The sequence below is a fragment of the Capsicum annuum genome, chromosome 7 (genome assembly GCF_002878395.1).
Source record: "Capsicum annuum cultivar UCD-10X-F1 chromosome 7, UCD10Xv1.1, whole genome shotgun sequence".
In the NCBI taxonomy this organism is placed as follows: domain Eukaryota; kingdom Viridiplantae; phylum Streptophyta; class Magnoliopsida; order Solanales; family Solanaceae; genus Capsicum; species Capsicum annuum.
The window spans coordinates 217,302,965-217,316,262 of NC_061117.1; the positions used below are offsets into that span (position 1 = coordinate 217,302,965).

Here is a 13,298-nt window from a genome sequence, read left to right on the forward strand (position 1 = left end):
AAATATGCATATAGCCTATCTCAAGTTATTTGTAATGGAGATATTGTAATTGTTGTTGTATTGGGTTACTTTAAGACAACTAATGGCTACTTATAATCAATGGAAATAACAACTATAACTATAAGACAAATAAAAAGTGTGTTAAACAATACTAATAATTATTATTATTTGCACCATGAATGGATATAACATGATTATTATCTTTTCTCTCTTCGGATAAACCGTCTAGTTTTATAAAATCCACAATATCAAGATTTTTGGTCAACCAATTTTTGTTCTTAATTCATGATAATGATCGGGTGGTCCTAATTCTTAATATTACAAAATGTTGACCAAAGAATAAATAAAAGGGAAATGGGTCAAATATACCCTTTAACTTTGTAAAAAGGTTTAAATATACCTTCCGTTACAAGTTTGATCCAAATATGTCCTAACTGTTAAACTTTTGGAGAAAAATATATCCCTAAACTTTGCGAAAAGGTCCAAATATATCCTCCATTAGAAGTTTGATCCAAATATGCCCTCGTTGTTAAAGTTTAGGAGCAAATATACCCCTAAACTTTGCGAAAAGATCCAAATATACCCTCCGTTACAAGTTTGGCCCAAATATGTCATCGCTGTTAAAGTTTAGGAGAAAATATACTCCTCTGGATGTTAAATGATTAGCTGAAAATTTATAATCCCATTTTCTTTTTTTTTTAAATAAATTTAATTGTTACGTAAGCCAAATAATTGCCACATCATAAAAAATAAATTCACCCAACTCGTTTACAATTTAAACCCGATCCACTAATTTGGACCAACCTATAACCCAACCCAAATTTGATTTTCCATCATTGAGATCCCTTTTTCCAGCAACAAGACAATATCTCTAGTAGTCATCTAAACGAGGATCATTCTTCCGTCTATCTAGCTTTCGGAGGAGAAATTACGAATCTGTTCCGCGAACCTAACTGTGTAACTTGAGGCATCAAACCTGTATATTAAAAGTGATTCTACTCTGCCCCTCGAGAAGTTTGTTGTAAAAATTGTCGATACTACTTTTAAAGATTGAAACAAGACTTATTTCAGATATGACAATCATTTTTTTGGGGTATGTCTCTCTCTTAGGAGCTGAAACAACTGGAGAAGCCATGACCCTGATTCTTCCATATTTTACAACTATTTTGAAATATTTCAGTAGATTAGAGTCCTTCGCGATAAAATCAAACAGCATGGAAACAAACCAAAGTTTGAAAAATGTAATATCAACAAAATATTTGAAGTAGAACACACCGATAATAAGAAAAATGCAACATTAACATAATATTTGAAGAGTCATTGAACTAATGAAATATTTCGATAACATTATAAGATTGTAATTTTGATAAACAAAATTAGGGTCGGGTTATGGGTTGGTTCAAATTGGTGGATCGGGTTATGAGTTGTAACGGAGGGTATATTTGGACCTTTTCACAAAGTTAAGAAGTATATTTGCTCCTAAACTTTAACAGCGAGGGCATATTTGGACCAAACTTGTAACGGAGGATATATTTGGACCTTTTCGTAAAGTTTAAGGGTATATTTGCTCTTAAAGTTTAACAGCGAGGACATATTTGGACCAAACTTATAACGAAGCGTATATTTGAACCTTTTCACAAAGTTAAGGGGTATATTTGACCATTTTCCCTAAATAAAAATACTATTTGATGGCCCCATAAAGTCATAAATGCAAGAACTCTGGATTTTTAAAGGCCTCTTTAGAAAATGTGTCGTTATATTATTGGGTCACATTAGGAAAAATTACAGAAACTAGCATCCTTAAGACTATAATTACAATAAATAGCAATACTTTTTCAAAATTACAACTTATAGCAAAAGTAGCAATATTTTACCCACTTCATAGTAATAGAAGAATATGTATTTTTCAGTTGTGCATATGTATTTATGAGTAATACATATATATTTGTATATGTATTTATATATCAACATTTTACTTAAATACAAATACAATTTGCTATTTTTCGTAATTATGAAACTGTTGCTATAAAAGTTATAATTAAGGCTACAGTGTTGCTATTTCTGAAATTTTCCCTATTAGTTAATACGAGATGATTTGTTCATAATTCCAAATTTGGACTTATCCAAGACATGAAGCTAAATAAGAAAAGTATCGAGGTCGAAGATTATGATAAAAGATTAGTAAATAGTCGACTATAATTGTTAGTTGGGTGAGAGAGATAGGGGTCTAGTCTAATATCCTCTTCTCCTTATAAATAGTATTAATCACGTTGTTTTATTGCATGTTGTTTATTTTACGTTGTATCTTAATACTTATTGTTATTTTCTTTCTTGCAATCCTTCTCTTCTTTTGATTTTGCGTCGAGCATCTATCGAAAATAACCTTAATGTAAGAATAAGATTACGTACGTCTTAACTTCTCGAAACCCCATTTATGAAATTACAGTATATATGTTGTTCAATTTGTTTGTTGTTCAAATTTTATGCCTCTACTTAAATTAAGGAGCTTTTCCAATAATGAATAATAAAACTGTGCATATCAATTGCTTGTTTCGAATAATATCGAATGTGTGTGTTCTTAATTTTCCATTTGCTTCCACGTTATAAATCTTTTCTGACAAGGACAATTAACAATATTTGGATATTGTTCAATGGAAGATGGCAAGTTTTATCTGAAATGTAATAGTATGATTCTTGTTATTATTCTAATTATTGTATTTGAGTTGTTGGTGGTTATTTATTTTTCACATATAAATTAGTTTACATTAAAGAAAATGAGATGATAAAATTGAGATAAGTATTTCCTCCGTTCTCTTTAGCTAGTGCTTTACTGAAATTTTATTAACTTACGCTTAAATTTGTTTGAAAATTAAATTTAATTATTATTATTTTATATAATTATTAAATAATAAAATAACAGAAGAAGTAATTAACGATATATGAGCATGGCGAAGCTTATACAAATAACGTTGACAAAAAGCAATGGTTAAGTTAATTTAATATTTGAAACTTCCACGATTAAGCTATGATTATTAAATTGGTGGGAACAGAATTTAACACAAATTTAGATATTTCCCATTGTATAAATTACGTGTGCATTAGAAAAATGGATTGCTTCATTCTTTGGAGTATTACTTATAATAATTAATTAATTAAAATATAATGTGGTGGAGTACATAAAATTTCTTCACTATTATTAAAAATTTAAAGTATGAATCATGTGAATGAAAGAATTTAATGGAGTGTTTTCCCTTCATGTGTGTGACTTTCTTGACAGAGAGGGCGCATATACCGGATAAACTTCTAAAATAATAAGTTCTTTTTATAATAAGCTCATAGAAATGATACCTCATGTGAATTTTACGTCAGAATGAGAGAAATATGAAAAAGTTTATATGTATAATATACTCAAGTTCACATAAACATGTCTTTGCGACAGATCTAGTATAATCTAAAAGAAAAATTTGTGCGAACCGGTGCTTGACAAAAACAGATTGTGTCATGTGTTGTGATCGCACCAACATTAACTTTATGCAACATAGATCTGAATTGATCGAAATTATAAATTTCAAATACCGAATATCAAACTAGTAAAGGAATAACTCATTATATAATAAGACCTAATAAATAAATGTGCCTTTTAACGTAGCTTCAACTTTCATCTACGCCCCCAACTTCGAGTGTGCAGAAATAGATATTTAAACTTGTATAAAGTTGAATAAGTACACGCATGCGTCCTATATATATATATATGGCGCCTTACTTGCCAATTCAGGACCTACATTTCATCTTACTTGCGCCTATTTGTTCTATTTTTACAAGTTTAAGTGGTTATTTGTGCACATCTAAAATTGGAGATCATAATTATAAACTCAGGTCAAATTAAAAGACATAATTATGTATTATAATGATTTGAGTTAGGAAAGAAAACCAACGTAATAATTTCATAATTACTTATTACTAAAAAAATTTTCTTATGAAGCAAAAAAAAAAAATTGTAATAATTTGACAAAATAATCATCATCTTACCCCACCTACTCTAACCCCAAAGGGGTGGGTAAGGGGGGGGGGGTATGATACTTTCCGGCTGTACTACTCTTTCTCACATCATACGGTTCTTTGCTTTGCACTTTGCTTATCTCATTTCCCTTTCAAACAAACTATCCACAATTCCCTCTATTTATATTTATAATTAAATAATTATATTATATAAAAATACAAAAATAAATGATATAGTAACTTCTTAATTCATACTTCTTACAAAAAAAAAAAAAAAGAATTTCATTTTTTTATATATAATTATATATACATACAATAATATACGTGTAAATCAGATATCGAAACACACACTACAATTTTTTTTTTTTTTTTTGTATCAGAGAAGAAACTTCTGATCTTGTTCCCCCTTCTCTCTCTCTCTCTTTGCAACAATTTTCCCTTATTGCCTTTGTCTTCAGGTGGGTATTCAATAAAAAAGTTATTTTTTTTATGATTATTGTTTATATTGTGTGAAAACATTAATTGGGTATTTTTCATTTTGCAGGATGGTGAATTATTTTGTTCATATTTTTGGTTTTTATAGTTTGAGATGTGAAAATTAGGGCTAGGAATTGGGAGTTTTTTGTTGTGTTGTTTGTGTTTTGGGGGATTTTTTTTTGGGTTATTTGGATGGGTAATAAGTTGGGAAGGAGGAAGCAAGTGGTGGATGAGAAGTACACTAGGCCTCAAGGGTTGTACCAACACAAAGATGTGGATATCAAGAAGCTTAGAAAACTCATTCTTGATTCAAAGCTTGCACCTTGTTACCCTGGTGATGATGATTGTCCTGGTGCTGAGCTTGAGGAATGCCCCATTTGCTTCTTGGTTTGTTTCTTACTTTTTTGTTTTTGCTTATTGTTGAGCTTGGAAATGTTTTTTTTTTGGCATATGTTTGTTTTGAATGTACATGATTGAGTTGAGGGTGTTTAGGAAATGACCTGTCTATCTCCGCGAGGTAGGGGTAAGGTCTACGCACACACTATCCTTAGACTTGGTATGATGTTGTTTGTCCTGAGTTAGTGGAATGAGACTGGTCTGAATAGAGGGAAACATGATTTATGTAGTTGACCTTAACTAGTTCTGGATTGAGAATGTAGTAGTTCTTGTTGTGTTCCCGAAGGGCGTGGCGTAGTGGTTATTGAAGTGGGAGGAGAACTATGAGTTCTTATGTTTGAATTACGGAGGTAAAAAACACTAGGTGGTTGGTCAGAGTTATCTGATACTTCTGCTGGGTGGAATAGTTAAGTGAACGTGTGCCCAAGCTGGCCTAAATACCACCAATGATTAAAGAGTGTATCTTTTTGCGTCCCCAAGGGTGTGGCCTATTGGTTATTGAAGTGGGAGGAGAACCGTGAGTTCTCATGTTCAAATCTCGGAGACAAAAAACACTAGGTGATCGATAGAGTTTCCCGATACTTGTGTTGGTGGAAGATAGCAGGTATTCAGTGGAATAGTTGAGTTGAGGTGTGTCCAAGCTGGCCTGGATACTACTATGAAAAAGAATGTAGTAATTCTTGTTGTTGTTTGTTTGTACTCTTAGCCATGTTGGGCTGGGATAGAATTCGAAACAATTAGGACAATATGTTTACCAACATATTTCTTATGATTGTTAACTTTGTTCATGTTGAACTTTGCAGTACTATCCAAGTTTAAACCGTTCAAGATGTTGCATGAAAGGCATTTGTACAGGTATTTGTCATCCATGTTTTGTAATTACCTGTGCTTGTTATGATTCTACTGTTTGATATAATAATAAGTTCTATTTTTGGAAGTATTTTATGACTTGTTTCCTTGCAACAGAGTGTTTTTTGCAGATGAAGACTCCCAATTCAACCCGTCCAACACAGTATCCTTGATTTCTGTCGTTACTGTTTACTTATTGCTAAATGTATTTCACCTATCTCCTTCCCCTCCATTCAGATTCTTGTTCTGCGTTGCCTACCTTAACGTTATAAGATGCCCGTTTTGTAAAACTTCAAACTATGCGGTGGAATATCGTGGGGTAAAAACAAAGGAAGAAAAAGGGATAGAGCAGATTGTAAGATCTTATCGACTGTTCTTTTCTCTCTGTGTGATTGCTTGAATACAATTACATGATGCTATAAGGAGTTTTATACTGAAATTAGGATATCTTTATCCTTTTTATATCTGTCTTGTTGTTACTTTAGGAGGAACAACGAGTTATAGAAGCCAAAATAAGAATGAGACAGCAGGAGCTGCAGGATGAAGAAGAGAAAATGCATAAACGGAAAGAGCTTAGTTCTTCCAGTAGTATTGCTGGTCCAAGTGAGATTGAGTATTGCTCTACAGCAGGTATTTACTTTAAGTTTTGAATTTTTTCCTTTTGGCGTAAGTACTTCTGACTATAGTCCAGTCTTATTTTTCCATCTTGTCTGCAGCCCCAGCTTTTGCTTCTGCTGTAGAAAGTGGAGAAATCGTTACTTCTCAAGAGACATGTGCAGCTCCAACAATTAGACAACCTCCACGCATGAGACAGAATAGGTACGCATTGTTTTGGGTGCTAATTGGTTCAAATCCCTTTTCCATAATTTGTGGGAAATTTTTGTGAAGAACTGTCACCGGATGGTTTAATTCTAGCCATTAAATCATCTTATATATATTGACAAAGGTAACCTAAATTGCAGGCACAGTCAATAAAAAATTAATTATCTGTGTGTGCATGTTGTTTTGAGTGAAGTATTGCTGCTTCTTTAGATTAATCAACTAATAGTGAATTTCACTTGATTCAACGAAGGAGGAGGAGAAGGGATATCTTCCATGCAGATCCTTTGATGTACCAGATAGTACATCTTACAGTAAACTAGTGATTGGATTTTGAACATTTGCAATCCTTTAACCAGTTGCATTTGAGTTTTTCGGAGAATATGGAAAGCTACAGTTTAGAAAATTAAGATTTTTAGTTATGTAGAGTAATGGTACAGTTTCTCTAAAAATGGATCAATGTAGTGTATGCAGCTTTTGTGGGGGTGGGGTTACTAGGGAAGAGGGAGTTTATGAGGTACTGACTTGAGGAGGATAAATATTCTGGTGCATTATCACTTTGGAAAGCGCTGATGCAAACCCCAAGTTGATTTTAGATTTTTAGGATAGAAAGTCCAAAACGGATGCGACCCGGATTGATTTTTCATCACCAATATCCAAGTGCATCTTGAATAATCATTAAAGAAACTGATAAAGTAGAAACAATCCGACTAGAAGCCCAAATATTTGTAAAGAGAAAGAAGACTGCCCAGTTATCCTGATCCAGGAACGAGTATGCTTACATTGTGTGCACGACTTATATTCTAAAGTAAATAAGTGAGACAAACCTCATATCCGATCATATCAATCTGACCACTCAACTAATGTTGGATCCCGTTTTCTCACAACCAAGTTTATCAAAAACCGGTGACTTATTGTTGGGTGTGGAGAGTTTTAGCAAATAACCTCAAGAAATAATCTATCTGTCCAGAGCGAGAAGGATATCAAAAATGCTGAAAAACTTACTTAAAATAATGAATAGTTATATACATTGGAAAGACGGCCAGAAATCACCCTAAAGAATGGAAGACTAATAGAGAGATTCACAGACCTAGATCCACCCATATGGTGTTGAAAAATCGTCTAGTCACTGGAAGCAGAGGAAGTTTCCGATGCTGAACCCTTGTATGGTGGTCTGAAATTAGCAGAAAGATAGTGAGTCGGTCAGAAGAAGTAGTTGGTCCCAAAGAAAAAAGGATTGGAGTCTGAGATAATTGAAAAGTGGCTCACCCGCTTGGTGTATCTGTCCAGATGCTGAGGATTAGGATTCTTGTTGGCATGCGTCTGATGGTTTTGGGTGAAGCTTGTTGGGTTTTGCTCATTGCAGGTATCCACTAGCCAGTGAGCACAATAGCTTCTATCATGTTAATAACATGTACCTTAGACCTAGTTTAGCCCCAAAATCTAGCTTATGAGGGAAAGATTGCCTAAAATCACATAAGAGACAATCACCCTTTCCTCAACCAATATGGGACACTTAATACTCCTCGTTACTTCTCCTCCATAAGATCTTATACTAGGTATCTGTTATAGCTGTTGGTTGTACAAATGAGCAAATATAGGAACTATTTCATCAGCCTGTCGATTGTGGAAAGTTTTTCTGAAAGAGAGATTCTACATAACACGTGTGTTTCCTAGTTCTCTGGTCTATATGCTAAAAGGTTAAATTTGCTGAAACTGAGACCAATTATGTTAGGAAAGCATGACTTTTGCTAGTGCTACTATCTTATTTAGTCTTACCTTCTCGTCTTTCTGTATTTGACGTGCAAATCTGGATTATATTAAATCATTTTCAAAAAGTTCGTGTATCCCGTGGATTTAGTCGAGGTGCACAAAAGCTGGCCTAGAAACCACAGTTATCAAAAAAAATGAGATGGGATTTGGTCCCATTATAGTTGAAATTCCCAGCAGTAGTATCACATAATCTTTTAACTAGTCATTACTTAGCCTGTCCATGAATTGTCTCATTTGATATCAGAGAGGTAGAGGCACAGCTTGGTTTTGTTGCTTTCATGTTGGACTTATTGTGAGTATTGTTATGATGTTATCCATGTTTGCCAAAGAAAAATCAAAAGCAATAGAGGGATGAAATTTACTGATGTCCACAGTCATCTCTGATTGAATTTACTACCCTGTGCACCTTAAAAACTTAGCTCATCTGTCTACGTGGTCTGACCTGTTTTCCTGGATATGTGACATAGGGAGGATGATTTTGACTTGGATCTTGAGGATATCATGGTTATGGAAGCCATATGGTTATCCATACAGGTAAATTATGCACACACTATCTTTGTGCTTCTTCCTTTGTCATTTTTTCCTGTTGTTGGGGGGGGCAGCGTTCCATGTAAGTTAGAGCTTCTATCTTTTGTCTCACGGTACTGTTTGAAGTGTTTGATTTGTCTTTTCTGGGTGAAATGCTTGATTTTTCTATTCTCCACTGTGGATGGTTGTGGCATAAAGGAGTCAAAAAGTGTCATCTTTTTCTCAACTCGAGTATGATGGAAATGGGCATTTCTTGTTTTCCCCTGGGGTTTATCATGTTGATTTTGAATTCTGAATATTCATCCTGTCACATTTTTGAATAACTTAATAGTGGAAAATGTTTGACAGTGTGGTGTTCCCGTTGAAAAGGAATAGCATTTCTTTTTAACTGCTTCACCTATTGCTTCTTTTAACATACTGATAATCTTTGGGATTGTTTGATAATTCGGTCATGCTTTTACCTGTTGAACTTACATTATTACGGTATAGCACTTAATTTTCCACATAAAACTGATCACATGATAGGAGAATGGCAGAAATCGAAGTATGGACTATAGTGATGTCGGTCCATCAGAACAATATACAGAAGAAGATCATCGATGTGTCCCAACAGTCAATGCCCCAGCAGCTTCAGGCTCATCTTCCTCTCCTTCTGGTGGTCTGGCTTGTGCAATTGCAGCCCTTGCTGAGCGCCAGCAAATGAGTGGAGATTCCAGTAGCTACAGTCAGAACATTTCATCGTATAATGAGCATCTCGCACGCGATAGGTTTTCCAGTAGGGAGGAGCTAGAGAATGATGATGATTACCACCCTCATACTGAGGGCACCATGCATGTTGCACCGGAAAGCCAGTTGCAAATACCAAGGGAGGACGGTGAATGGGCTGATCATGGTTCCATGGTAGCCGAAGTTGGAACTAGTTATGCAGTCTCTGACGAAATGGAAGATGATGCTTCATTCCCTCTGCAGGGTGAAATGGTAAGCGATCTTCAACCCACCACCAGTTCAATAGTTCCTGAGAATTTTGAAGAACAGATGATGTTAGCCATGGCTGTTTCACTGGCCGAGGCAAGTGCACGGTCTAGTCCACCTGGGGTGGCCTGGCACTAGTAGTGCTAGGGGTTGTGAGGATTCCACTTGTGCTACGTCGCCACTTATCAAAAAGAAAAGAAAAAGAAAAAGGAAAAAAGACGAAAAAGAAAATGCAACTAGTTTTTTACCCCTCTTCTCCTCTTACCTTTTTCCATCTCCCTTTTCCTACGTGTCCTCCCTTTCGTATTTCGGTATACTGCTGTACGAAAACTGAGAAATTGATTCTAGTGAATGAAATGTTGCTTGAGCCCTGCATATAACAAGTTTTGCAAGTTAAACTCATTCACAAAAAATGTAATTAGTTGTGTCAAATTTAGTTTTATTATTTCCAAAGGTAATGAGCTCTGGCCTCTGCATTTGTTCAAAGATCGATGCAATGGTTTGGTTATCCTCAAATGAGGATGCATATTTTGTACAGGCATCGACAATATAAAGCCATGCGGGTTTTACTACTAGAATCGAAGTACTCGCAAGCTAGCTAATTTGGACACTGCGATTATTTTTTAAAAAAGGAAGAGTTGTAATTAGGCACATTGAAGTTGTAGCAGAACAACGCAGTATTAGTTTAATTTTTTATTTTTTTGGGGAGAGAGTTCTTTCATTTTTGGCTTTTATCTGAAAAAAGGTTTTAATGTGGAGTAGAAACTTAATTGATTTTTAGTCTGACAATGCAAGAATTTTACGTTAAATTTACTTGAAATGCCAGACAGTAAGCTAGGGCGATAACTTCGAAAAGCTGACTTAACCATATAAAATGATAAAAGTAACGCAAGGCAATGTCTTGTATTCATTTGCATAAAAATTGGATTCAAGTCGAATTAACTTATATACAAATGTAAATCAATTTAATTAATATGATTCAGTAAACTGTAAAAGGATCATTTTCAGAACTTGAATAGGAACCCCAATCCAAAACAGAAAATTGTAGTTATCAGCATTTTATAAGACATAAGTCATAACAAACTTGAGTGGTAAAACTAGTTTTCAATTTTGAGATGCTGCAACTCTCAATTAACAATTCGACGAATCAAAATTCCATCTGCAGTGATTGGATGTCATATCTGGGGGTTATACATAACTACACCAAGCGCATCTAGGTTCATCGGAAACAGACTTTCTACCTCCAAATCTCTAAAATAGGGTTAGGTTCTGCATATACTCTATCCGCATCACATCCACTGTGTTGAATTACGCTGCATATGTTGATGTTGCATACCAATTGCATCTAGCTTATTACATTTTTCAAACAAAAATAAAAACCACTAATACAAAAATAATAATAATAATGAAAAGAAAATATTGATTTTCTTTTAATGAAAATTCTGGCTCGTCACTATTGCGCCTGGAATGATGAGAAATTTGACATTGTGTTGGTGACTTTGGTCCCAAGAGTATAATGCGATGTGTCCATATAACGATGACAGTTATGCATTATTACTTCACATATTACTATTCCACAATTCCATATAATGCAAAAAAACAAGGTTAGACAAAAAATAGGATGGGGGTCTTCTACATACATATGATGCAAAAAACAAGACTGCAACTTAAATGTTCTGTAGTTGATTTAGATTTTAATAAAGTAAAGTGGTTTCACCTAAATCATTTCTAATTTGACAAAAAAAAGAGAAGTAACTATTTTTGTTTGATATTTTGTAAAAGACTAAATACATAGTACATAAACTTTGGTTAAAGGACAAAGAGAATAAACAAAAATGAACTTGACTGACCTTGACATTCAAATAAGGAAAAAAGAAGGGAAAATCTTAGTAACTCGGTTGGTTGACTAATCTAAAACTCTCACTTTATTGGTGACGGTTTGATTTTCCACATTATAATCTCCTCCCCATTTTGACTATCTCTACTCTTTTTTTTTTTTAAAAAAAAAGGGTCAATCTAACAAATATATTTTACTTAAGGATAATATAGTACTCTCTCCATTTTAATCCAACAAACATGCATCAAACATTCAATTAATATACACTAATAAACAAATTATGTACTTAAGTACACAACAACATCATACCTAGTGTGATCCCTCAAGTAGGGTGTATGCAAATCTTATTCTTACCTCTTGCTGAGTTAAATAAATTATTTTCAAAATAGGTTTCAATAAAGAGTGTAATTAAGCAACTACTTGTAATCAGTAGAACTAATAATTTGAAAATTAAGACAAACAACATGTTAGTATAATAAATGAACAATGAGAAGGACCAACTAGTACTCTTTTGAGACCAAAATCACCAACAAAGTGTCATCTTCTGCTTCTTCTTCAAAATTCAATTTCCCCTTGGCACATCTTAGGTGTAGCAAATTGACTCCTTTTATAGATTGTGTTGATGCAGTACATTATATTTGTTCTACAAAAAAGAGTTCCAAGTACATATATCATAGTATATAATTGTACTACAATAACTTTATCCATTTTATCACCAGGAATGTTCCAAGTTTGTTAGTAGTACTATAGTACAGTTGTAGTACTGCTAATACTATGAGTACACTTCCAATAAATTTTCAAGCTTGATAGCATGGAGGTCATCGATAGCCTTAGAGTAACCGGTAAAATTGTTGTCATGTAATCAGGAGGTCACGAGTTCAAGCTAGAAACAACCCTTTATAAAAATGTAAGGTGAGACTACGGGCTATAGACCCTTGTGACTGGCCCTTATCCTGACTCTGCGCATAGTGAAAATTTATTGCACTCGACTGTCTTTTTTCGATATAGTGGAGCATAAGTAGTACCAAGTGTACTACCCAATTTGGAGTACTACTGAAGATAGTCTGATTTGGGCCTTTTTAACTAAAAAATTAGTATTACTAGTATTATTTGTTTAGTAAAGACAATCAGATAAGTTCAATCTCTATTTTTTTTAATAAGCCACCGCCAATGGTTGTGAGCCATTTTACATCTCTGATCTCCTGATCACTTAATTTATTTTAATAATTTTTGTTCTGGATCTAAGTTTAATTCAACTCCATAGTCCATACTCACCAAAATATGTTTTTTTTTTTCAAAACCATATGATATTCGAAATATATTAGCCGGGCCTATTTTGAATAAGTTTAAAATGCAATTAAGTTACTAATTCGTTAGTACCATTTGAACTAGAATAAATAATATATATGCATACAAGTTTTCAACCATAGACTATAATATATTTAACTAATTGCACTGGTGATAGCGTATCAAGAATTATGCAGTATGAATATGCCCTGTTTGGCCATGGAAATTTTTTTCTTTTTTCGAAAAAAAATTTCGGAATTGGAAATTGTGGTGTTTGGCCATGAAAATTCAGAAAATAATTTCCGAAAATTTTTCTGAAAAGGGAAAATAGATTTTTGTTGTTTTCACAATTTTCCAACTC

The 13,298-nt window shown here is 33.8% G+C and overlaps 1 protein-coding gene across 1 annotated transcript; it reads left to right on the top strand.

The window, feature by feature from the left end:
- The first annotated feature begins 4,110 nt into the window (after window positions 1–4,110).
- On the top strand, window positions 4,111–10,188 carry LOC107852029 (E3 ubiquitin-protein ligase DA2L). The gene is made up of 9 exons (XM_016697081.2): window positions 4,111–4,457; window positions 4,544–4,863; window positions 5,676–5,727; window positions 5,839–5,884; window positions 5,995–6,076; window positions 6,207–6,351; window positions 6,438–6,540; window positions 8,781–8,847; window positions 9,367–10,188. The coding sequence occupies exons 2-9, from the start codon at window positions 4,669–4,671 to the stop codon at window positions 9,949–9,951; spliced, it is 1,275 nt and encodes a 424-aa protein (XP_016552567.1). The 5' UTR covers window positions 4,111–4,457; window positions 4,544–4,668; the 3' UTR covers window positions 9,952–10,188.
- The last annotated feature ends 3,110 nt before the right edge of the window (window positions 10,189–13,298 follow it).